Source organism: Saimiri boliviensis, chromosome 12 (assembly GCF_048565385.1).
Source record: "Saimiri boliviensis isolate mSaiBol1 chromosome 12, mSaiBol1.pri, whole genome shotgun sequence".
NCBI lineage: Eukaryota > Metazoa > Chordata > Mammalia > Primates > Cebidae > Saimiri > Saimiri boliviensis.
The window spans coordinates 100751628-100779040 of NC_133460.1; the positions used below are offsets into that span (position 1 = coordinate 100751628).

Consider the following 27413-nt stretch of genomic DNA (forward strand, 5'->3'; position numbering starts at 1 on the left):
ACTGGTAGCTACTAAAGTAGAGGAGGGAATTAAAGATCTATAGTGTTTCAGAAAGTTCTTGAGACATGGACCTATTTTTTTTTTCTATATGACTCAGATTCCTTTCATATCTCACCTTTTGACTGTGACACACTTTTAAGAAAATTCCATGTAATTTACTGTATATACTCAGATACAATATTTAAAGTGTGTAACCACTGTGGTAGACAGAATAAAGATTCCCAAAGATATCTGCATCTTAATCCCTGGAAAATGTGAATATGTCACCTTATATGGCAAAAAAGGACTTCGAATATGTGATTAAATTTAGAATTTTGAGATGGCGAGATTATCCTGGATAATCTGAGTGGCCCAATGAGATCATGAGGGTCTTTCTAAGAGGGAAGTGTGAATGTCAGAGCAGCAGAGAGATTCGAGGATACTACATTGCTGGCTTAAAGAAGAAGGAAGAGGCCGGGAGCTAAGGGATGCGAGCAGCTTTTGTAGTCTAGAGAAGGCAAGGAAAGGAATTGTCCCCCACAGCCTCCGGAAAGAATAGAAGCAGCTTGATTTTAGCCTACTAAGACCTATTTCAGACTTCTGACCTGCCAAACTATGAGATGGCAAATTTGTATTATTTTAAGTCATTAACATGGTGATTTGTTACAGCAGCCATAAAATGCTAATACATCTATAGACCTAGACACTAAGCAGTCAAAACTGACACTGAGCAGAAGCCTTTTGCTAAGCCAGACATTAGCCAGTTAGGTGTCAGGGTAATTCTGCCTGGTGGTGGAAGTAGAACAGCCAGAGTGATGAGGTTGGCCTTGGAGGACTGGGAAGCAATTATTTGTCAACCTGTGTGGGAGCATTTCAATATATTTATAGGCAGAATGTGTGTACAGTGAATTTCTACTGTGTACACACTTACACACGATGAAATCTAAAAAACAGAATTCCGGTATAAATCTTGAATTTTTCTTTCCTAAGACCCTAATATTGATTCTTTTTTAAAATTATTGTACTTTAGGTTGTGGGTTACATGTGCAGATCATGCAGGATCGTTGCATAGGTACACACATGGCAATGTGGTTTGCTGCCTCTATCCCCTCATCACCTACATCTGGCATTTCTCCCCGTGTTATCCCTCCCCGACCTCCCCACCCCACCACTGTCCCTCCCTTGCCCCCCTAACAGACCCCAGTATGTGATGCTTCCCTCCCTGTGTCCCTGTGTTCTCATCGAAGGCAGTGATCCTGATACATTTCTTTCTTTTTTGTGTGTGTGTGTGTGTATATTTTTTTATTGCATTTTAGGTTTTGGGGTACATGTGACGAACATGCAAGATTATTGCATAGGTACACATGTGGCAGTGTGATTTGCTGCCTTCCTCCCTTTCACCTATATCTGGCATTTCTCCCCATGCTATCTCTCCCCAACTCCTCAGCCCCCGCTGTTCCTCCCCTATTTCCCCCCAACAGACCCCAGTGTGTAGTGTTCCCCTCCCTGTGTCCATGTATTCTCATTGTTCAACACCTGCCTATGAGTGAGAACATGCGGTGTTTGATTTTATGCTCTTGTGTCAGTTTGCTGACAATGATGGTTTCCAGTTCCTGATACATTTCTAGATTCTTTTCTGTTTCCTGTCTGCGGCTTTTACAGAGAGTGAGGTGAGATGACTCCTTCTTGCTTAAGGGATTTTATTACAAAATTCTTAGTTTTGTTTTATTTTATTGGTTATATTACTAAATTCTTTTTTTTCCAATTTACTATCCGAAATTTCCATTTGTAAGTATTGTTATTTTTTTTCCTCCTTCCCATTTACTTCCTTTCTTTTACTCTGCCTCTCCCATCCCCATTTGAAAACAAGTGAAATAAAAGAGAAAGAGAGTCAATGACTTGTTCTAGGTCACTTAGCTAGTTAACAGTCAAATGAGCCCTGCAACCAGGTGGACACACTCTAGCCAGTCCACTGTGATGTGTAGCCACTCTTCCACCAAGGGAGCAGTGCACAGTGGTCATCTTATTCTTAAAACGTAGCCATTCCTCCCACATAACCCTTTTATGGCCTTTTACTGCATTTGAATAAAATCCAAACTCCTTTCTTTGCCTTCAAGACCCTGCATGATTTGACCCCTTTGACAACTCTATCTGTGCCCCAATTCCACTGGCTTCCTCTCTGTTCTGCAGATACCAGTTCTTCCAGCCTGAGAGACTGTGAAGCATACGTGTGTTGTTCACATCATTCACAGCAGGTCTCTGTTCTATGCTGTTACATTTATGCCTACACTTACTCCACTTGTATGGAATTAATGAGTGTGAATTAATGAATATGAGGACATGAGATTTGGGAGGGGCCAGAAGCAGAATGATGTGGTTTAGCTGTGTCCCCACCCAAATCTCATCTTCAATTATCAAGATGACAATTTGAATGTCCTCTGCAATTAAATGCCCATGTAACTGATTTAATGAGGTTTGGAGACATGAGGTTTCCCCCTCCATGATCCATGGGGATAAGTTCCCACAATCCCCATGGGTCATGGAGGGACCAGGTTGAGAAAATTGAATCATGGGGGTGGTTACTCTCATGTTATTCTCAAGATAGTGAGTTCTCAGCAGATCTGATGGTTTTATAAGGCGATTTCCCCTAGGCTGGGCACTCAATCTTCTTCTCCCTGCCACTGTATGAAGAAGGATGTGTTTGCTTCCCCTTCCACCATGATTGTAAGTTTCCTGAGGCCTCTCCAGACATGCTGAACTGTGTGATGTGAGTTAATTAAACCTCTTTCCTTATAAATTACCCAGTCTCAGGTATGTTACTACTAGCAGCATGAGAATGGACTACTATGCTTTGTTTCCTATTGCCCCTGCATGCTCTTTGAGTTCTGAGAGTTCATTTTCCTGTTCATTGTTGTGGCACAGGACCCAGTACACAGTAGATCTTCAATAAACACTACGTGATGTTTGTGGTCACTCCTTACAGACTCACCCTCAAGCCCTAACACAACTGTTAGCACACGTAATTCCCAGTCCATTTTATAAACTACTGAGACAGGCTGCCAATCAGGTGCTGGGAGTGAAAAAAAGAAAGAAAGGGTATCTGGTTGGTTACATTAAATATCACAGCTGGCACTTAAAGGACGTGGAAACTAGCTTTCTGACCTCTGCGGTAATCAGCTTACACGGTGAAGCAGGAGATTTGAATCCCCTTATCTACTCCTAGATGAGAATATTATGTCTTATTTACAGTTATGGCCTTCTGGACCAAAGTATCATATTTTATGAGTAATAGCATCTGTAAGTAAGATGAAAGACATCACAAAAGAAAATGAAAGCATTTAAAATGCAACAATTACCAAAATAAAATCATCTTTAGGACATTTTTCTGACAAGTTCTCTTAGGTATTATTAATTTCTTCTAAGAATATCACCATGTATCTTTTTTATGAGTGTTTGGATCCTGCATACACAATGCTTGCATTTATTCACTTGAGGCTAAGGCACAAAAGAGTGTGGGATCTCAGCCCATTTCCTGCTTTTTTTCTGTGTTAACACCTTGAAAAAGGAAATACTAAAGGGTAGACTGTTTAATGGCTTAAGAAACTGTGCGTGTACACAATTTTTCAGTAGAATAATGAGATATAACAAGCACAAAATTATAAGGTGGGCAAATTTCAGATGATGACATATACACGTCTTCAATAATTCTAGGATTTTGCAATATTTCCTTACATGTCTTCAGATAATTTCCTTCCACTTTTTATTCATTCCATTTAATTCTTTTCCAGAACTGCTTCCTATTACCTATGAAATAATCAGCTTATTTTCTGTTTAAAATGTTTCTTAGTGAGCTCTTTTATCTAAATGCTAATTAATTATTACCTTTAAGCTTCTTAAGGGGTTTTCTACATTCTATTAGCAGCACACCTGCAATGTCAAATAAAAGATAAGGTTTATGAGCCATGTAAACTATGATAAAACATTTTGAACTGTCTATGACATCCTGGAGGGAAAATAATGGCAGTGTCTGGTTTTTATAACGTAATACTATTGTACTAAGGCCACGAAAGTCATTTCAAACATTGACAGCATAAAGTAGTTTCATCCTGATAAATGAGCAATTTAGCAGAATGTTTTAAAAAACAGAATTATGGATCACTCCGTCTATGCATATATGTGTATATGTACATTAAATTCTTTTCAAACTTTCCAGTCACTGTAAATAACTCATAGAAAGTAGTAGGAATATTACAGCTTATCCCAAATATCCAAATAGTTGGTATGACTAATTCACTGAAATTAATAGAAGAAATCTTCATTCATAGAAATAGTAACACATGATTGGACATAATAGAATACGCTAACTGTTGGTTTAAGTTTAGACCCACTCAACAACTAAGAGTCAATTATTTAGTGGGTAAGTAACTATGTATTAATTACATAGACAGATAATGACTAAATGTCATTTCTTATTTAATGACTAAAATAAGTAACTGGTAAGAAATAAAAACTGTTTTAAAATTATCTTTTAATTATTCTTATGTAATCATCTAAAACCACTTTATTGTCATGTAAACTACAACTTGATAACAACTAGATTTTAAGCCCCTTGTCTTATTAATATTCGTAATGCCAATTCTTACTTGCTGTACATATAGTATATACCCAATACATATTTATTGAATAAACACATGAATTATACATGGCAGAGAATTTTGTTTTCCAAACTCTGTTTTATTTTTGTTTTCTGGGGCTGACGATCTACTCCCTTGGCTACCATACCTGAGATAGCCTTCTTGACCTCTGTGCTGGGCTCTGAGCTCTGACAATGTAAAAATCCAAGTTCATCAGGTACACTGTAGATTTTTCTTCCAAAGATTTTGATATTTAATGATTCTTAAAGTGAATATAATTTCTTCATGCAATGTATTTCATGATCCAAAATAGATTGCATTTCTTAATCAATCAATGATTAGGAATTGACAGTTTACCTTCATTTTTATTGTAGAAGCATAATACTGAAGATAAAAATGGATGCTTTTAAGCATTTACATTTATATATAGTATTTTATCATACATGATTGTATGTATATATGTATGCATACATGTGTGTTTCTCAATATCTCTGTCTGTCTAGTAGTATTATCATCTCTCTAATCCCCTTAATGAGGAAAGGTCCCTACAGAGGGTGAATTGCTCCAGGCCGGCCCTTTACTGTGGTTGTTATACTGTTACTTCAAACTCTTATAAGAAAGTTCACCATAGAAAACAGATTAAAGAGGAGTTACTTTAATTGAAGTCATTCAAAGCCACTGGTGAGCAAAAAAGATCTTTCATTGGAACAGAAAAAATACTGGTGGGGGTTCTAGACCTAGCTCTGATATTAACTGCATGTATAACACTGGGGAAATTTATCAACCTCCCTGGTCTTATGTTAACACCTATAAAAGAAATGGATGGGGCAAGATTTTTTCTAAAGTCCCATAAATCACTAAAAATGCTTTGACCATAAGAGAAATAAATCAGTCTTGCTTATTTTTTTTTAAATCATAAGTATTTCCCACAACTTATCTTTTAAGGTCGGTTATGAATTGACTTATGTCCCCCCAAAAGAAATGTTGAAGTCTTAACTTCAACAGTCCCAGTACATCCAAACATGGCTGTATTTGGAAACAGGATCATTTGCAGATGTAATTAATTATCATGAGGTCATGCTGGAGTAGTTTAGGCCCTTTTTCAATATGACTGTTGTCCTTACAAAAAGAGGAGAAATGAGAAAGAGACAGAAACACACAGGGAGTATTCCAAGTGACAACAGAGGCTGAGATTGGAGTGATGTACCTATAAGCCAAAGAATGCTGGGGTTGACCAGTAAGCACTGGAAGATGGGAAAAGACAAAGAATAGATTCTCCTTAAAAGCGCCCACAGGGAACGAACTGAGCTGGCACCTTGATTTTAGACTTTCAGTCTCCAGAGCTGTGAGAGACTAAATTTCTGTTCTAAAACACTCAGTTGTGGTACTTTGTTATAGCAGCCCAGGAAACAAATATAAATATAAGAAAACAAATATATTTTGCATATGAGTTGCATTTTTAGCTTTATGTATTAGACATATGATTGGTGGAATAAGCATTTATAACAAGGCATAATCCAGTCTCAATTATTTTCCTTAAATCACATATTATTTTAATTCATTACAAATGCTCTGCATTATTAATCCAAATTCTAGAAGTCTGAAATTTCTTTAGAAAAAATATTAATTTGTTAGTAATAAGCATTTTTTGGAAAATATGTCTCCCTTGAAACAAAACACAGCTACTTAAATAGTCTTATTTTCTCCTGCCTCTAGTTTTTAGAGTGGGTAAGGTGAAGTGGTTAAGGTGTCCCCAAACTTTTTACACAGGGGGCCAGTTCACTGTCCCTCAGACTGTTGGAGGGCCACCACATACTGTGCTCCTCTCACTGATCACCAATGAAAGAGGTGCCCCTTCCTGAAGTGCGGCAGGGGGCCGGATAAATGGCCTCAGGGGGCCGCATGCTGCCAGCGGGACACCTGGTAAGGCCCTTAAGAGACTATCAGGATTCAAGTTCTGATTCCACTACTTCCTAGCTACTATATGTGACCTTGGACAAGTTACTTGGCTATGTCTCCTCAGTCTCCAAAATAATAAAAGCATTAATTTCGTATGGTTGTTGGGTCAATCAAAAGAATTAATACATGTCAAAGTCTCACACGGTTATTGTCTCATAGCAACTGCTATGGCCTGAATGTTTGTGTTACCCCACACCAAATTCATACACTGAAATCCTAACTCTTAAGGTGATGGTATTCAGAGGTGGGGCTTTTGGAAGGACCTCATGATTAGGATTGGTGTCCTTATAAAAGAGACATCAGAATGCTAGTTAGCTCCTCCCACCATATGAAGACACAGTAAGACCCTTTCTATGGACAAGGAAATGGGCCCTCCCCAGATACTGAATTTGCTGGCACCTTGATCTTGGACTTCATAGCTCCTAGAACTATGAGTAATACATTTCCATTGTTTTTAAGCTATCTAGTTTATGGCATTTTGTTTGTTATAGCACCCTTGGACTTTGACAGTGAATAGGATGCATAAAGCAAGTCTTGACACAGCACTTACCTGATCACAAACATTATGTAGTCCTCCAACGTGTATGTAAATATGTTAAACACCATCAAAATGTTGACCCCAACCAACATTCTGCTTCTTTTCTCCATGACTTTGTATTTGTTGAAGAACCACCCTCTTTTAAAACTCAGCTTATATTTTATATCCTACTGATAGTCTTCCTAGATCACCTACATCAGACTTCTCACTCCCTCCTCTGTGTTCCCAGAGCACAAGGGTGAAGCTCTTAAACACAGCATGCCTCGGAGTTATTTGTGCATGCTATGTCCCATTTGACAGACTGTCACCTCCAGGAGGGTAGGGTCTGTATCTTTTCAACTTTGTATCCCCCATAGTATCCAGCAGAGAATTTTACGCTTAGTAGATCCTCAATAAATGGTTGTTAAACTTGGTTGAACCCACATAATTTTTTTCTTTGTGGCAGATGCCCTAAGACAAAACATAAAATAAATGAATTACTTTTCTTCTCTCCATTGCAATATATATGCCCTGGGCTAGTGAGTATTTGCAAGCCTGGTTTAGAACTTAGGGAAGTCATCAATCTAGGAAAGGAGAGGAAATTCATTTTAAATCACAAGAGCAATATAGCCTTATATAAGGCCTTCTAGCAAAGTGATTATCAATGGCTCAATAACCCAGGTGCTACTGTTATTATAAACAAAAGTCTGAGGCTGAGAGACAATGAGTGATCTTAACTCTTATATTCATAGGTATGCAATTCAATGAAACTTGTACAGATGGAAAGTTTAGATCTGAGAATCATATCTGTGTATCATAATGCAAATAATTGGCTTTCCTTCTAAAGAACATCTGTTGAAACATCTGAAAGCAGTTGTTTATATGGCTGCCAAAATGCTAAAAAATATAATAATTCTCCAGTGAGGTTAGAAATATCCAGGGGAAAAAAATACTTTTTAATGTAGCTCTGTTTTATTAAATCTTGTTATTTCTCTAATACAGCACATAGGAGATGCTCAATAATATCTGTTGAATGAATAGCAGAAACTCATTAAACAGTTGTTGAATGAATCTTTTTTTTTTTTGTAGACTTATAAGGTACATTTTCAGAAAACTGTATGCCCAAGTTTTACCACATTGTATACCATTTTTATCTGGCATAAATTTAAGTAATGCTACTCTTGCTCTGAACATTATAAGATGTAATGAGCATGGATATCTGTAAGAAAAACTATCTTAACACTACAGAAAATGTATAAATAAACCTAGATAAACAATAGAAATATTTTTAATTTTCTTAATATGTCTCTTTTGTTATTATGGAACACTTAAACTTTGAGTTGTGAGCTCACATGAATCATATTTGATTCAACAAACAAAATAAAATTTAAAATTGCTAACGTGTATAGTTTGATACGTCTACGAAGATTGTGACTTTGGATTTAAAAGCACCAAAATATTCTGTTATGTGAAGAAGATGATTGTAGAAGATTTCCCCCCATACCCACTTTCTTGAATTTCCGTCAGCTCTCTCTTCCATACTCCTATGTAAGCGAGGCAGTTGTGCTCCCCAAAGGCTGCCCAAACTTTACTCTGCCAAGTTTCAGCACAGAAAGTGCATGTTAAATAATAAATGTGAATTTGAGTGTAACTAATAAAATTGGAATGTTAAATAGCAGCATGCTTTTGAAAACCAGCCTCCTTGTGAGGATGTTCCTTGTGCAAGTCCGTGGGAAATAATTCTGAAGGGAGTGATATTAATTAGTAATATAATTTATCTTCTGGAAGCCCTTTCCTTTGATGGCCGCTGTGGTACAGTTTATAAGCCTCTAAACAAGTGCTCAAAGGAAATGGATCAAACCACAATTTCAGCTTTGTTTTCCACCCTTGAACAGATGAGTCAAATTTATTTTGGTATCTCTAAATTTTACACATGCCTCTCTATGGTGGAGAATTGTGAAGTTATAAAAATACATTTATGAAGAGTTTTTAATGAAATGGTAAAATGCCTGAAATGTAATAAGAGGGAAAAAGACAGAATCCAAAATTAAATTAATGACTTCTGATTCCAGATTTCTTGGTTTCAGTTCTCACTGCCACATATTATGTATGCAACTATGGCAAGATACTTAATTGTTCTGTGCCTCGGTTTCCTCAACTACACTATGAAGATAATAGCAAAAATCATCTCAAAAGGATATAGACTGTTCAAAATAGTGCCTGGCAAATAATCAGTAACAAATTATTATTATTACTGATTCACAATGATTTCAAGTTTATAAAAGAAAAGTGAAGAGTGAGGAAGGCTACCTGGAAGAGAATTGGTAAACTGTTAATATGTACTTCTAAATAATATGCTTATGGGCAGTTCTTTTCTGCTGTGTATACCTTTCAGTATTTATTCTTTTAAAATAAAGTCAAATAATTAAGTTTTATGCATATGTGGCTTGATGGAAGTTAGGTGGAAATTTGGAATAAGTTAAAAATGTATAATTGATTAGATTACATCATTAATGAAACATTAATTAAGCCTATTGTGAGGTGGCAGACTTAACATTTACCTTATTTTACTTAATTTTAAATACATTCTAGCAAATTACTTTTTAAAGTGCAGCCAATGTCAATTTTACATTCAGAAAAAAAGTCAAACGTTTATTTTACTTAATTTTAAATAAATTCTAACAACAAATTACTTTTTAAAGTTCAACCAATGTCAATTTTACATTCAAAAAGAAAGTCAAATGTTTATTATAATGTCAGTATTTCAACCTACTAAAACTAAAAATATTTTAATTTTTGATTTAAAAAATCCCACGCAAAAGTCCCAAAGGTGCCTTTCATGTTTAAGCTTTAATTAGCAACCACTTTGGTCTCTGACACATATTGCGCAGATATTGAAGTGTTAATATTACTGCGGCTTGATTACAAAAGGCAATGATTAATTTTAAAGCAGACAAAAAAGATATGCCCTGATTACAAAGGAATGATTAAGGCGGCATGTCAGGCATTGCACATTTCTAGCAGTCTTTGCCATCGTCAAAGGAAAAGACTTTGTGAAAGTTTATATTTAGAACCATCGTTACTTTGTGCTTTAACATATTGGGTATTTGCGCCTTGGATACCGAGCATCTCAGCTCCAACCGGGCCCACGGCCTTCGGGGTCACATGCCCAGGGCAAACCCGCCGACCGCAGGCTGGGCCAAACGAGCCGCCGTAGTTGAGGTTCTCACAGGCGAAGCCGGACCTGCAGCGCTCGCCCTCGGCCCGGGGAAGGTTTTGGGTCCCGGTTTTGTTGGCAAGTATCGTTTTGCTGAAACACAGAGCACTTTGAGGACATTATCCCTAAAATGAGAGAGGACTGGGATTCAAAGGCTGACTGCAGAAAGGGCTGCCGCCCACACGCCCTCCAAAGCCCGGGTCTGGCGAAGACAAACCCATAGGGGGACGGGGGCCTGCGTCACGGGTTCCACCAGGGAACCTGCCCCCCGCCTCCGGGCGCGAGGGAGAAACGCCCGGTGTGTGAACCGTCACCGGAAGCCGAGGCTGAGGGCAGGAAGCGGCGGCGGCGGCCGGCGTCCCGGGACCCTCAGACCCCGCAGGCTCCGTCCGGCGTCGGCTCCATCTTGTTGCTGGGCCGGCGACTGAGAGTTGGAGACAGGTCTGTCTGGGAATCGTTCTAGAAGACTCCGTCTTCTTCTTCTTCTTCTTGTTTTTTTGAGACGGAGTTCCACTCTTGTTACCCAGGCTGGAGTGCAATGGCGCGGTCTCGGCTCACCGCAACCTCCGCCTCCTGGGTTCAGACAATTCTCCTGCCTCAGCCTCCTGAGTAGCTGGGATTACAGGCACGCGCCACCATGCCCAGCTAATTTTTTGTATTTTTAGTAGAGACGGGGTTTCACCATGTTGACCAGGATGGTCTCGATCTCTTGACCTCGTGATCCACCCGCCTCGGCCTCCCAAAGTGCTGGGATTACAGGCGTGAGCCACCGCGCCCGGCGACTCCATCTTCTTGATTGTGCTTTCCAGGATCCTCAGGGTTGGTTATAAAATATTTAAGGGTGAGAAGAGGATCGCAGGAGCCAGGCCCGGAGATGAGCTTGGAGTCCCTGTTTCAGCACATCATCTTCACCGAGCTTCGAGCGGAGGAGAGTCGCCGTCTGATGCGAGAAGGTGGGGGGATTTCTGTCCTTTTGCATGGGGACTTTGGTCTTCTGGGGCTGGGTGCTTGGAGCAGAAGGAAATCCCGAAGGCAGTGATCGGAGCCCTTAGGGGAGCTTGCTTGCCATGCTGAGGGAAAGAGAGCTGAGCGGTGGCTTCTCAAACGCCGCCAACGTCGGACTTTAGAAAGATCTATGTGTTTAAAAATTTAATTTTTGTTACAGTGAGGTCGGAAATAACCAGATGTCGTGAAAAAATTGAGAAAGCAACGGAGGAGCTGAATGAAGAGAAAATCAAGCTGGAATCTAAGGTATTGAAACGTAGAGCATACTAATTATTACTTGAAAAAGCCTGCCTTCACTTGACTTTTGGGGGATATTTCACTGTTTAACCAGTGGTCCTTCAAGTAGGTAGCACACTACATTTGTGCTGGCTTTAGTTCCATGTTGCCTGGTGATGTTTAAAGTTCTGAATCCAGTGACACCTTCAGTTCCAATATGAATTTGCCCTAAAGAATCTAAGGTAACGAAGAATTCGTTGTTTATTTAGTGGGATGGTTAAGGTTTTAAAAGACCACGTCATTAGAAGAATCATTATGCTACTTAAAAAGTAGTTGGTGCAGTGTGTACATTTTGAATGATAATTTGTGTGCTACTTTGATATAACAATTGTATGTCACTTTCAAAACAAGCCCCTGCCTTTTGTTTTAAAATTCTCTGCCACATTTTAGACATGCCTTGCATCCAAAGTATACGTTTTCCACTAGCATTTCTCTCTTTCCTGCAGCGTTTGTAAAGTTCTGTTATTTTAAATAGAAGCAAAAGAGTCTGATGGCTTCTTGAAGGAGGATTTTGAAGGGTGGGTAGAATTTTTTAAGAGGCAAACAGAAGGAAGTAGCAGGAGAAAAGCATTCCAAACAGAGAGAGGAGGCAAATAATAGTCCAGTGCATATTGTTAAAGGAATCTAGTCAAACCAGAGGGCTGATATCTGGGAATAGCAGAAAACCATTGCAAATTTCTGATCAGGGAACAGTAAAACTGGTTTTAGGTAACCCAGTTTGGTGGCACATGCTTTTAGTGCCAGTTACTCAGGAGGCTAAAGTGAGAAGACAGTTTGAACCCAGGAGTTTAAGGCCATCCTGGGCAACATAGTGAGACCTCATCTTAAAAAAAAAAAAAAAAAAAAAAAAAGGTAGCTTTAGGAAGATCTTTCTGACCTCTGATTGGCAAGATGGGAATAAAAATTAGAAAGCAATGAAGACCTTGCTATGGGTAGGGACAGAGTTATTCAAAATTATTTATTAAATAACCAATGATGAACTAAACAAGCAATGTGTAATGTGAAGTCTGTTTGAGGAAGTCTGTTTGCTTCAAATACATCTATTTTAACTTATCACTGTGGGGAATTTTCAGATGTCTTTGAGAATGAAATTATCAGAGAACATTTCTCCATCTGGTGAACATCAGCTCTTCTTTTCAGGTGTTGCTCAAACATCACCGATAAAGCCTTCCCGTACACATCTTGGTAAAATGATACATACTTGTATTTGTGTTTGCATCCCCTACTATTTTGTGAGCAACATATCTGGAATTTTTTCCTTATCCATCTTTTATTCCCACTGCTTGTTATCTAACACTTAGTATATCATATACAGTAGTGTGTTGGAAGAATTAATTAGTACTAATAGTTTGATAGATAATAGGGAGAGTCTTTTAAAATATAATTTGTAGCTATCATTCAGAGAAAATGCCTACCGTTGTTTAGAAACATTTGTTGAAATTTCTAATATAGGTTCATAAGCATGCATTGCTTTTTAAACGGCTCATATATGTGGGTAATAATACATTTGTATCTAACAAAATTAACATATGAGGCTCACAGTTCATACAATACCAATTTATAATTGAATAGTTTGATTTATAATTATAGTCAAGATGGTATGTATATGTGCATAAAGATTTTAGAAGTGGAACCACAATTATAATGCAAATGACTAATGGGAAGAACTGAAGATGTAATCCTAAATTGATTTCTTGTTTCTTTTATTCTGAGTTAATTATATGTCTGCCAATAACAATGAAAATATATTTACTTGAATATTTGACTTGGCATTTATTGACCCATTTATCAAATGGCAGCAGCACAAGGAAAAATTATTAGTAGAACTTAATTTGAATACAGCAGTACTTGAGCTACGGTACAGTGATACATTCAGAAAATTTTGGGGGCATTTATTTTGGATGTTGCTTCTGGTCAATAAATGTATTTGGGAAGTACAGTATTCATTTTTTCTTTTCTGTAAAACCCGGATAGCATGTAATTAGAACTTGAATGATAGCATTTGCCTTGCAGGGCTCAATGAGTCTTTTAAAATATATGGTTGCAAAAGTCTCAAGTTATATAGTATTAGTACTTTATGAAATGGACAGCTACACTATGCCTGGTTGGATTTGGTAATATGAAAACAGGAAAATGAGAACATGCCCAGGATTTGCATTCATGCTTACCAATATACCTAAAACTTCTGATAGTCGAGGAAAAGTTGTGTAGTATTGATGACAGGCAAACCAAAATTAAGGACTCAAAGAACATTGGTAGTTTCTTTTAAACATCTAAAAAGAGGTTTTAAAAATGGCATATAATTATAATTTTGACATTTAATTTTTATAAACATATTACATTAAACCCAATATAATGCCGTATTCCCTAAGAGGGAGTAAATGGAGGACAATCTGAGGCTATTTTGTGAATATTTTATTTTTTTCTGTTTCCAATTTTAACTTGTTGTATAAACACCATAACAATAATAAAATAATGTTTCATGAATTTGTAAAGGAAAATTATCTTGAAATAAAAAAGTAACTTAAGGTGGCTCCATTTACTTTTTTACCTCAATATGTAAGTGTTCTTTTTTTTTTTTTTTTTTTTGAGACGGAGTTTCGCTCTTGTTACCCAGACTGGAGTGCAATGGCGCGATCTCAGCTCACTGCAACCACCGCCTCCTGGGTTCAGGCAATTCTCCTGCCTCACCCTCCTGAGTAGCTGGGATTACAGGCACATGTCACCATGCCCAGCTGATTTTTTGTATTTTTAGTAGAGACAGGGTTTCACCATGTTGACCAGGATGGTCTCAATCTCTTCACCTCGTGATCCACCCGTCTCGGCCTCCCAAAGTGCTGGGATGGGATTACAGGCGTGAGCCACTGCACCCGGCCTCTTTTTTTTTTTTTTTTTTTTTGATTGGTAAATTTAGGAAACCTCCCAGAACAGCAGGCAAAGTCATGTCCTTTGGTACTGTGTTACCTAATTAGAGAAAGAACAAAATCACAAATTACTATCATTTATAGTACTGAAATGGAGTTTTGTAATTGGAGAGCTTTTTTCTTTCTTTATACTTAATCGAAAAATTTAGACCCCACCTAAAATTAATTTTATTGTTGACAATTATTCATTCAACAAACATTCATTGAGCAACTGCTAAATCACACTATGAACACTTGGCAAATAAATTATATGACACCTTCCTTCCTGAATTACAGGATTGACATCAAGCAACTTCAACTGTGTAAACCTATCTGTAAACTCAAAATTTTTGATGTTCTCATTTAAAGAAAAAAACTTGCTTCCATTTTTTTCTATGAAATTCTATAAAGAAAGCTTATCACATTTGTCATGAATAATTATCCAAAACTTGGAAACAGGCAAAAGAGGTCACTGAGTGTCCTTTGAGTATTTTATTAGACATTGTCCAGTAGCTCAGCAGTTTGAGGACAGTCAGGGTTTTAGGTGTGTGAACCATTGTACTGGGCTTTTTAAAATATAGGTATATGCCAATCATTCTTTGACCCCAGGGCCTTTGCACTTGCTGTTTCCTCTAATTGAAATGCTGATTCCCACAGCTGTTATTCTGTCATGCATACTCACTTCATTTAGAGCTCTCCCAGTAGAATCATGTGAGATTTTTAGTGCTAACACTAGGATGGTCCCATGCAAATCTTGATGGTTGTTAGCCTAGGTCTCAGTTGTCACCCTGGAGCATTATTCTTAAAGTGTGATCTCTGAATTCAAAGGAGTCCCCAGGACACTTTTAGGGAGTTTGTAAGGTGAAGCTATTTTCATGATAATATTATACAAAGGCACCATGTGCCATTTTCACTGTGCTAATGCGCACATGGACAGTGCAAAAGCAGTGGTGAGTAACACTGTTAGCACCTTAACACAAATCAAGGCACTGGCACCATACTGTACTAGTAGTCATTGTATTCTACGCTGCCATGCATTCTCAGTAAGAAAACAAAAACCTCTGGTTTTACTTAATGCTTTGATTGTAGTGTCAAAAATGTTAATATTATTGAAACTGATCATTGAGTATGTGTGTTTTTAACATTGTGTACAATTCCATGGGAAGTACACCTAAAGTACTTTTATATTCTGAAGTATGACTGTTTCAGGTGAGAGCATGTGTGCAGTTGTTTGAGATGCAGTATGAGCTAGCTATTCTTTTTCTGAAACACCATTTTTACTTAGATAACTGACAGTCAAATTATAGTTGTTTAGATTTGGGTGTTTGGCAAAATTCTCTCAAAAATAAATGAAGTAAGCCTAAAATGGAAAGGCAAACATCTGGCATTCTTCTCCTTATTTTGCGAATGATAGTATACAAGCTTTCAAACAAAAATTAGAATTTTGGAGGATTACTATCTATCTGTTACCATAGCTTGGCAGCATCCTGGTACTTAAAAGATTTTTCTGGTGAGTTCGTTAGTGATATTAATGAATAGGAATGGTACTTTTGAAACATTATGTTTCAAAATGTTTCAGATTGTTACTTTTGAAAGCATATTATGAAATATATCAACATTTGGAGGATCTACGTAATTCAGGGAAGCAGTAAGTAATGTATAAAGTTACAAAACTGCATGGATGACAGAGAGACTTAAAATGCAAGATAAACCAAAAGATTTTATTTTAAAATAAAATAATGAAAAGTTCATTAAAATGAAAAGTTCATTAAAATGGTTTCAGATTCCACAGTGCAACTAATCTTTAAGGAATTACCACATGGTGAATTTTGATGTAGTATCAAGGAAGAATATGCACAATCATTTCCAACTACATACCTGTGCGTTCCATATTCTCCAACTGAAAAGCAATACAAAAGATTGAATAGAAGCAGAAATGAGAGTTCAGCTATAGTCTTTTTAATTTTTAATTTTTATTTATTTATTTTTACAACATAGGGTCTCACTCTGTCACTCAGGTTGGAGCTCAGTGGCACAATAACAGCTAACTCCTGGCCTCAAGTATTCCTTCTGCTTCAGCCTCCTGAGTAACTGGGACTACAGGCTTGTGCCACCCTGCCTGGCTAATTGAAAAAAATTATTTTTTAGAGACAGGATCTTGCTGTGTTGCCTAGACTGATCTTAAACTTTTGGCCTCAAGTGCTGCTCCCACTTCAGTCTCTCAGAGTTCTGAAATTACAGGCATGAAACACCACATCTGGTTCCAGCTGTTTTTTGTTAAACCAGGTGTTAATGAGATTTGTAAAAAGTCTGTATGCAGCTCCTTTTTAAAATTTATTTTTGTTTTGGAAAGTCATTTTAAAATACAAATGTGATCTTTAAAGTGCAATAGGATTATTGTTGTTATTCATAAATTAGTGTTTGAAAATTTTTCAGTTTTAATTTTGATATAGAAAATATTACTAGATATAACTCAAGAAAACAATCAAACAAAGAGAAATTCTTAATAATTTTTTAGACTATGAAGAGGTGAAAAGACCCAAACATTTGAGACCACTGTTTCTGTAGAGGCCCCTTCCTGATTTCCCTAAATAAAATAGCATTACCATCTCTCTCTGTCTCTATGCTGTGTGATACCACCTCTTGGCATATTTCATATTGACCTGTTTATTATTTGTCTCCCTTCAGTGGAGTGTAAACTCCACAAGGGATAGAAATTAATCTATTTTGTTCACTGCTGTTATTCCCAGCATCTAGAACAGTGCCTGAATACTAGTAGTTATTAAACAAACATTTGGTGAATAAATAAATTAATTTAAACTTTTTCTCATAGAATTATCCATTTTCTGTTTCCTCTGCTTTGAATTCTTCTTGTTTGATTTGATGCCTTTCTTACATGGTGGTAGATTTTCTTATGAACTTTTAAGGTTTTTTATTGATTTTATTTTACTGAACTTATCTTTAGCAGACCTTATCTTTCCTGGCAGTTCAACACATTCGTTTGATAGAAAAGATGTCCCTAAGAAGCAGTTTCACCCCTGCTGCCAGGGCCTCACAGATTTCCCATGTTCTGGACCAGTTTTTATGTTAAATTCTGAGCTCGTGATTTCTGTACTGTATGGATAAGAGATTTTGAATCTCACAGCCATCCACAGATTAGGCTCAGAGTTCAGATTCTCAGGACATGACTCCTTTTCCACTCACGGCTCAATGGGATATAGCTCACTTATACCCCACATCTCTAGGGCAACAGGTAGAGTTTTCTTACCCATCTTTCAAAATTGGCATAGATATTTCTCAATTCCTGACAATGCGAGTCCAACCCTGGCTCTCTTTGCCTGTGATTTTTGTTCTTATGTGGGCACTTAAAGCCTCATTACTGTATCCTTTTTGTAAGATGCTCCTGTGGGCTCGAATTTTAGCACACCATCCTTAACCTGAGCTGTCTCTTTGTTTCTTGCATGAAGATTTCCCTTTCTTCCTTTTTGCTTAGGTATGTAAATGAAATATTGTAAACGTAGATGGATTTTGTCTAGCATTTATCTGTGTTTGGAGTAGAGTAGAAAGAATTAACCGTAATTCTGCACTATAAACTCCTTCAATGCTTCAAATTGTCATTCTTGTTTATTTATTTGTATTTTTTTGTTTTTATTTATTTGTATTTTTTTGTTTTTTGATGAGTCTGTGTAATTGTTTAATTTTGTAGGAGGATTTTGTGAATGATAGATCTTCTAACCTATTAATATCTGAAATTTTTGTTATAGTCACACTTGCATGGAAACTTGTCTGTATAGAATTATTGAGTCAAACCTATTTTTAAGACAATTTTGTGGATCTAGCACTATCATCTTCTGAAATTTATTAATGCAGAAGAGAAATATTGAAGTCAACCTGGTTTTTAAAAATCCCTTTTTAAGGTAACCTGTTAGGTTTTGTTTTTCTTCCCTGGTTGCTTTTATTATTTTAAAGTCTATAATTCCAAATTTGGCACAGATATATCTATTAATTTTTTTCTGGAACAAGGGTGAGCCTTTCATTTTAACCTCAGCTGTTATTTTATAGAGTTTGTTTTCAGTACATCCACTTCTTATAATTTAGAAGACCTTTATTCTCCGTATCAAATCCTCAGAAGCCTGGGAAAACTTTGTATACTTTATATCCCTAATTATATCTTTTCTAGCATTATTTTAGTTATTTAATGCTCTCTGCAAATTTAGATTATGTGTTTTCTTCTCTTTTGTAAACACTTTAATTTTCTGCCTTTTTAAAAATCTCAGCTTGTTTTTTTTTTTTTTTTTTTTTTTTTAGACAGTCTCTCTGTGTCACCCAGGCTGGAGTGCAGTGGCACAATCTCTGCTCACTGCATACTCTGCCTCCCAGGTTCAGGTGGTTTTCCCACCTCAGCCTCCTGTGTGTGCCACCACGCCCTACTACGTTTTTGTATTTTTAGTAGATACGGAGTTTCACCATGTTGGTCAGGCTGTTCTCGAACTCCTGACCTCACGATCTGCCAGCCTTGGTCTCCCAAAATGTTGGGATTACAGGCATGAGCCACAGTGCCTGGCCTGTTTTGTTTTTATCTTTTTCTCCTATGCCCTTCCTTGCTGTTATTTTCTAGTGGACATGTCTTTGTTTGCATCCTCTTAAGAACATTAAGTAATTGATTACAATTTTTTTCATCCTGTGCTCTTCACTGTAATCTGTTGATTCTCTTTTTCTCTTCTCTTAACAGTATTTTTCAGGGTTCATGTTGTTATTCTGTGAGGTTTGTTCAGACCTGCAATTTGCCTCTAAATACAATATATAAGTTGTTTTTTGTCCTGTTCTCATTTTCTTAAATACTGGTAGAATTCCTAGAGCTAAAGCTGGTTGACAAACTGATGTGAGTATCCCCAGCCCCATTTTTAGTGTTCTTGTAGTATAGCTTTACTTGACTGAGATATGATTATTTCTTGCACATGTGCCAAGCTTTCTTATTGATGGGGAAGATACATGTTTTAAAGAATGTGTGATATTTTATAGTTCCTCCATTAAAAGCAGTGCATGAATAAACACTACCTCAGCATCCCTTTGTTTCATATCCTGACTAAGGTGTGTGGTGATAGGTAAGGTAAGATACTGCTACCCGAGTTCTCAAATAACACAGAAGTTATCTTACTTTAAAGTAGCTCCCCAGGAAGAGTCTTTCAGATTAAGAAGTATCATTACACAATGTTCTTGACTAATCAGTATTTGTGCTTTGCTGGTCTTTTCCCTAATCAGATTACTATCTCGCTGAGATGAGCAGCTTTGGAGGAATAGGAGTTTTATTTGAGAAAAAGAGGAAGAATAATTTTGCAGTATAGGGGTTATTTTGAGAAGAGTAGATTTAGGTTGCTGTGGACTTTGGAACAGGAGGTGAGTTCTGAAAAGGTGAGCAGAAAGGATCAAAAAGGCAACTGGCAACTTACAGCTGTGCCTGTGATCTGATGCTCATAGGAAGAATTTCTCATGTAAGCTTTGCTGCATATATGGTCTAATAGATTGTTATTGCCTGAATTAATATTTCAAGATAAGTTGATATCTCAGTGTTCTTTATTCAGATGAGTGGTTTCAAATAGAGTCTAATTTCTTCTGGTTAAAAGCTCCTCTGGCTGGGTGCTGTTGCTCATGCCTGTAATCCCAGCTCTTTGGGAGGCCAAAGCAGGCCGATCACAAGGCCAGGAGTTTGAGACCAGTCTGGCCAACATAGTGAAACCCTGTCTCTACTAAAAATACAAAAAATTAGCTGGGTGTGGTGATGTACGCGACTTGGGAGGCTGAGGCAGGGGAATCACGTGAACCCGGGTAGCGGAGGTTGCTGTGAGCCGAGATCGTGCCATTGCACTCTAGCCAAGGCAAAAAAATGTTCCTCCCAAGAGATACAGGAAGGGAAGGGAGAGATGTGACCACCACAGTGAGCAAATGGATCAGATTGTTACTCTAAAATGTTCTTTTCATTCTGAGCTCCTGCTCCTCCCCATTTTACTACGATCTCTTGATTATGTTCTTACTGGAAGAGTGAGTTTTATTCCTGGGAAATTCTGAGGCCTTCTACCATTATATTTGATGAACATGCAGATTACTTTTCAAAATTAAAATAGTTTTATTGTTTTAGCTCTTTATAAAAGTAGTGTTTGTTTATTGCAAATTATTCAAAAAATAGAAATTGGCAACAAGTAGAGTGAAAAATTACCTGTAATTCCACCACACAGTTAACATTTTCATAGGTTTTCTTTCAAAGTTGTTTAAATGCACTTATATTTTTCTGAAATAATTTGCTTTTTTCTATTTACTGTAATGTAGACATCTGAGTAAATATATATATATATATATATATATATATATAAAGCAATTTTAATGGTGGCATAGTGTTTCATTAAACGTTATATTTTATTTAACTAATTTCCTATTGATAAGTATTTACTGTTGTATTAATAAGTTACTATTTTTACAGTCATTGCAATGATTATCTTATATATACATCTTTGTGCATTTATCCTAGCTTTCAGGGTAACGTCTTAAAAATCAAATTGCTATGTCAGTGGGTCTGTAATTTTTAAGGCTTTGATTATATTTAAATTGTCCTCTAGAAAAGTTGTTTCAGTTTTATTCTAACAGTTTTACTACTCATACGCTAGAAATCAATGTTTTACAAATATAAAAATGGCATCTTTTTATAGTTTTAATTTGAAATTTTTAAACTAGTATTTTAAATTTATATGTATGTTTACCTATTTCTAGCCTGTCCTTGTCTTTTATTATTGGCATCTAGCTTTTTATTGCAGATATTCTTTCTTTATAATTTATTTCGAACTTTATTATTTGTATCTTGGCTTTTTATGACATGATTTTCTAGTAAAAGTTTAGAGTTTGTGTTGCTAGAATTTTTAATGTTTTACTTGGTTTCCAGATCAATTCTAGGCTTGGGAAAGCCTGTCCCATTCCAATATTTTAAACAATTTTTTTTCCTAGTACTTTTATACTGGTTTTCTTTTCTTTAATATTTTAAAGAAAAATGACTGTTGTCACCTGAATAAATGTCACATGTTTCCCATTGATCAGAAACACTGTCTTTATGATACAGTAGTATACATGTGCATGTGTATATATTTGTAATTGTTTTATATATTTTATACATTTTATTAATCTATTGGTTTTGGCACCCATATACTATTGGCTTAAATATATTAGGTTTAAAATAAATTTGACTCTAGAAGGGTAATTTCTTTTTCAAAATTTTTTTGGTTCTTCTCACAGTTTATATTTCTAGATAAATTCGAAAATATTTTGTCAAATTAAAAAATAACCAAAATCATTAGGGTTTTCATTAAGATTGCACTAATTTCATATTGTAATTTATGAAGAATTGATAACATTTGTAACTCTGGGTCATATTTAAGAATATAGCATATTTTTCTGTTAATTCAGATTTTCTTTTATGTTCCTCAGTAGAAGTTTTTCATGCAGGTAGCAGATATTTCTTAAGTTTATTGGGTATTTTGTGTGTCTTGATTTTGCTATCACGATTGGAATATTTTCCATGTTTTTCTCTGTTTATTGCTGGTGACTAGAATAGATTTTGGTATTTATTTTGTTACTAGCTTCTTTACTAAACCCTTCTTTATTTCTTGACTGTTTCTCCGTATATTTTCTTGGATTAATATGTAATAATGGGGCTGGGAGCGGTGGCTCGCACCTGTAATTGCAGCACTTTGAGAGGCTGAGGCGGGTGGGTCACCTGAGGTCAGGTGTTCGAGACCAGCCTAGCCAACATGATGAAACCCCGTCTGTACTAAAGATACAAAAATTATCCAGGCATGGTGACATGCCCCTGTAATCCCTCCTACTTGGAAGGCTGAGGCAGGAAAATAATTTGATCTGGGAGGCAGAGGTTGCAGTGAGCCAAGATCATGCCACTGAACTCCAGCCTGGGTGACAGAGTAAGACTCCATCTCAAAATACATATATTTATACATATATAACGTTTAATATGCATTAATATATTATTATATATGTATTATATACAATAGTATGTAGTATATAAATGTTATATATTATAAATCTGTAATAATAATATTAAGCCACTGTGGCTGGAATGGGGCAAGTGAGGAGATGACTGATAGGAGAAATGGTTGGAGAGGGAATGAGGGAGTATAGATCATGTAAAGCCTTATAAGCCATTGTCAGGTGGTTATTTCCTTCCTTGCTAACTATATGGGGATTACTATGTCATTGCAAGTTATTTAAGCTTTGCCTCTGTAGTTTGGAAAAGTATAAAGATAGATCTTTTTTACAAAAACCTTAATATCTGCTATCAATACAATATCCATTAATGTATCTCAGTATTCAGAATGTCTTTTATCATATAGTCATAACAATGATATATTTTCCAAATTGTTATGATTTTAGGAATATGAAAATTTCTACATAACTTTTAGGGGTTTTTGTTGTTGTTGTTGTTGTTGTTTTTTAATGTAAAATTGCCTATTATGCTATTGGGCAGAGTATTTAATCAGCAAAATGTCAGTTCCTCAAGGCTGAGATTATTTTTAACAACAGCAGCCACAACAAAGAGTGCCTATGTACTTTACTTTCTTGTACCCTAACATTAATTTTAAATTCTCAGTCATTTTCAATTTTTAAGTTATTCTGGCAGAAAAATACCTAAAGGCACCCAGGCAGCAAGAGTAGTGAAAAGTCACAAATCATGGCTTTGCTAGAAACTGACCTAGTTGACCAGATAAATCAGCTCACTGGGAAAACTATAAGCTCCATTAAAAAATAAAATATCCCAAGAGAAATAAAACAAGGAAAGGAAAACAGTCTTTATTGCTGAGAGAAGCAGAATTAACCAGGGAGTTGGCACTGCTATAAATTAGAATTTTCTGAAACAGCAATATTTTCTGACAAAGCTTGGCTGTTTGATTCTAGAATGTAAATTTTTTATTTTTTTGAGACAAAGTTTCACTCTTGTCACCCAGGCTGGAGTGCAATGAGGTGATCTTGTCTCACTGCCTCCCCAGCCTCCTGGGTTCAAGTGATTCTCCTGCCTCAGCCTCCTGAGTAGATGGTATTACAGGAGCAAGCCACCACACCTGGCTAATTTTTGTATTTTTAGTAGGGGGGAGTTTCACCATGTTGGCCAGGCTGGTCTTGAACTCCTGCCCAGGTGATCCACCCTTCTCGGCCTCCCGAAGTGCTGGGATTACAGGTGTGAGACACCGTGGTTGGCCTATAACTTTAAGGCTGCATGCAAATATATTTTTTCATTTCTAGTCAGAGGACAGTTAGAGATGAGAAAGAGAAATTTGTATTACTACCATTAGGAACTTCCTACCCTTTTCTTCATATTATCTGTATCCTTTTGGGATCTTAGTGGATAACTTAGGACACAGAAGCAATGGATTTTTAAGTTTTTATTTACTATAAAATAAATGGTTTAAGCTTGCATAGATGTAAGATTGTGCCTCAATTCAAATCTGACTCAGAGAGATATGTTTAGAAATATTTTTATGTCACAGTCTAATATTTTACGTATTATCTTCCCGACTCTGAACCCCACTCTTTACCTTTGTAACAAAAAACAGGTAAGAGGTTTTTCTGATGATTATTTATTCATCTTTTAATCACATCAGTACATTCAGGACTATATTTGGAATATTTACTTAAATTTTACATACCAGTAAGTCTGGTTTTCAAACACAGGAACATAAAAAATAACTTAAATCAGTTGGGACAACAATAAGAGCAAAAAAAACAATCTGAAACATTGTATGAATAGGTAACTGTGAAAAGCTATTTTATTTCTGAAGAGTTAGTAATTTATACTTAACAAAGAGGAAATGGGCAGATTCAAAACTTTGTTTCCTTAGTTTCAGTAAAACATAAAGGCAATATATTAGTAATACAGGCCTCGTCTAGCTTCTGGAACCTTGATCTATTGATGTCCTTAACAGTGTAAATCAGTATATTATAGGCCTCTATTCTTGTCCTTCCTGACTAACTTTCCCAAACTCTTGCCACTTTCTCCATCATTCTACTTTTCATACTTACCAAGAAATTTTTTTGGATTAAAATTTTTTAACCATAGCTCCTATGTAAATTTGAAGATTAATGTACCATAATCTTTCTGTTGTTATTGACTCTCTGGGACTTTTTAGATCTGTATTAAAAGAGGCAAATATGGAATAAATGATAAAGACAGAAGGTAAGATAGAAAGGGAATGAAGAGATAAACATAGTAAAAACAAATAAACAGATAACTTAAAATGAATGATATACATAGAATTTTAGGGACGAGGAAAATTATGGATATACCCTTTTTATAAATCTTTAGAACAGCTGTCTACTTTTTAGTTTTTGGTATATCAATTTCATTTTTTAGGTAATGGTAAAACATTCTGGTTAAGTGCCAAGATGTCACATACATAGCTCTTCTTAATATTGGTTATTCTCTCTTTTAAGAAAGAAGACATGGGCTTAGTGGTAAATTAAGCTCTTAGTTATTGATAGCTGAAACATAGCACGTTAATTTGTGAGTGCTTAACATAAGGCTTTTCTGAATTTGGAGAATTTGCTTAAGTCTCATTTAGGAATTTGTTTGATAAGTAGTATTTTCCTCCTTTTTGGGTTTTGGGTTTGACACAGATCTTTTACAACAGTCTTAGAATTCATAAATTGCTTTCTGAAGGGCATAATACTTGAAATACTTTAGTAGATTAAACCCACATTTATCCAGTGCATTATTTTGTCTCTAAAGTATTTTTTGTGAACATTCCTGTGCAGTGTCCACAACAGTAACTCAGAGTTAGGTATGTACTGCAAACACCCTTCTCAGTGAGCTCTGGTGGATCTAGGATTTGGTAATTTCCTTAAATGTTTATTAAATGTATATTATTTTCCACTCATTATCACACCGTGAAGTACCTTTTTATCTGTAGCATTACCTTTTCATTACTTTGAAATAGTTCTGACATTTCCATGTTAACATCATGGTTTAGAAGAAAGAAAGGCGGAAGACCTGGATTTTAGTCCTGGATTTGCCTCTAATAAGTTATATAGCCTTTGTTAAGGTGTTTAACTTCTCTGGACCTTATTTTATTCTCATTTACATAACAAGTATTAAATAGTCATGAAACATTTTTATTCTGAATAAATATGGTTGAATTCATGATCATTCTATAGTTTACCCTGATTATAAATTTCCATATGGTTTTATAGATTTGGCCATATGTTTTCTAATTTCTGTCTTCTGAGACAGAAAAATACTAACTGCACCATTATTCTTTCCCTGTTCTTTAAAATGTTATCTTAATTCCCTTGATCATATGAACTGTACCTCTCTAATCTTTCTCTATTAATGCCTTTCTTAAAATTGGGTTGATAAAAACAGTACCAAGTACTGAAGATATGGTCAGATGTGCTATGATCTTATATAAATGTAAGATCATACTTTCTGTTTTATTTCAGCTACTTTTTTTAATGTCAATATTTCTAGGACTTTTTAGCCATATTTCAAAGTGTCTTTTAAGCCAACCCTTTTGCCTCTGGACTAGACTATTTCTAAGCTCTTTACTATTCAGTATCTTCTGGGACAGAGATTTCACAACCTGTCTCTCACCTTGAGGAAGTTCTTATAACTACCATAAATCTTACTTTCTGCAATTTAAGTTGAATTTGTATCCTTTTTCTTTTCTCTATAGAGATGAGAACAGCCCCAAACTGGAATTGATGCTTTCAGATGAGGGCTAGTACTGAACATAGTAGAATTACAGTATTTCCAGTCCAACATCATTTTTAGCTTTTATATATTAAAGCTTCCTGACTTCATTTCAATATTAATCTCTCAGGAGATGTTATTTTTTAAGGTCCAAATGAAATAACAGTTGCATGTCTAACATTAATGTTTATTATACTTTTTGCTGCTTAGAACCAAATGAAGTATTAAAATAAAAAATGAGTTCTCAAAACCCATTTAAGGTCTTTAGCAGACTCGTGTTTTATTTGATACAACTATAATCGTGGGACTGGGTTTTTGCCCCTATTTTGTAGATTTTATCTTATTATTTTATTAGTCAAATTATGTACATGACTTAATCATTTATATCATCCTTATACGCTGTGAAAATAGAAAGTTATTTAAAACAGACAGTCTTTAAGCAGATTTCAGTGTGTGTATTCAAAAAGCTTCAGTACCTAAGCTAAGAATTCTTCTAGGTATCAAGAGGAAAAAGAAGACACATTCACCGCCCTTGAGGAACCTATAGTCTTATTGGGGAAAAAGATTATAGAATTGTAACTATAAAGTACTTAAAAATAATACAAGCTAGTGTATATAAAATAAGATGCTCAATATGAATTTTATTTTGCATTTTATAGGTTAATACAGAATATATTTTTTACTAGACAAATCTATTCTGTTACCTAAGGCATCCTAAAATGTCTAATTAATTGTTTCATTCTGATTTGTTTTTATACTTTGAAGGTTCAACAGTTTTTTGAAAAATCCTGCCTCTTACAACTTTTGAAAACTCATGAAAATGCATTAGAAAAACAGTACAGTGAAATTACAAACAAAAGGAATATGCTTCTTCAAACCTTTGTAAGTTTCCAGCCACCTAGAAAAATCTATTTCACTAATTATGTAAAAAAGCATTTAAATATACTTAAGTGTAGTTTTAGAAAATTATCCATGTGCATATTAGCAGGTAGTACTGCTTAGATACAGGAAAGTGTTAAGTACTATTTAAAACCAATTGGTAGAGTAATATCAACTGGTTTTAAATAGTACTTAGTATTAAGTACTATTTAAAACCAATTGGTAGAGTAATATCAACTGGTTTTAAATAGTACTTAATACTAAGTACTATTTAAAACCAGTTGATATTACTCTACCAATTGGT

At 35.8% G+C, this 27413-nt stretch overlaps 1 protein-coding gene across 1 annotated transcript in view; it reads left to right on the forward strand.

Moving 5' to 3' along the window:
- The first annotated feature begins 10356 nt into the window (after positions 1-10356).
- CCDC172 (coiled-coil domain containing 172) overlaps positions 10357-27413 on the forward strand; it is a 54074-nt gene continuing 37017 nt past the window's right edge. The window contains exons 1-4 of the mRNA XM_003922174.2: positions 10357-10506; positions 11116-11259; positions 11472-11557; positions 26996-27112. Of these exons, the coding sequence (XP_003922223.1) occupies positions 10437-10506; positions 11116-11259; positions 11472-11557; positions 26996-27112 (417 nt within the window). The 5' untranslated portion in view covers positions 10357-10436. The remainder of the gene's footprint in view (positions 10507-11115; positions 11260-11471; positions 11558-26995; positions 27113-27413) is intronic.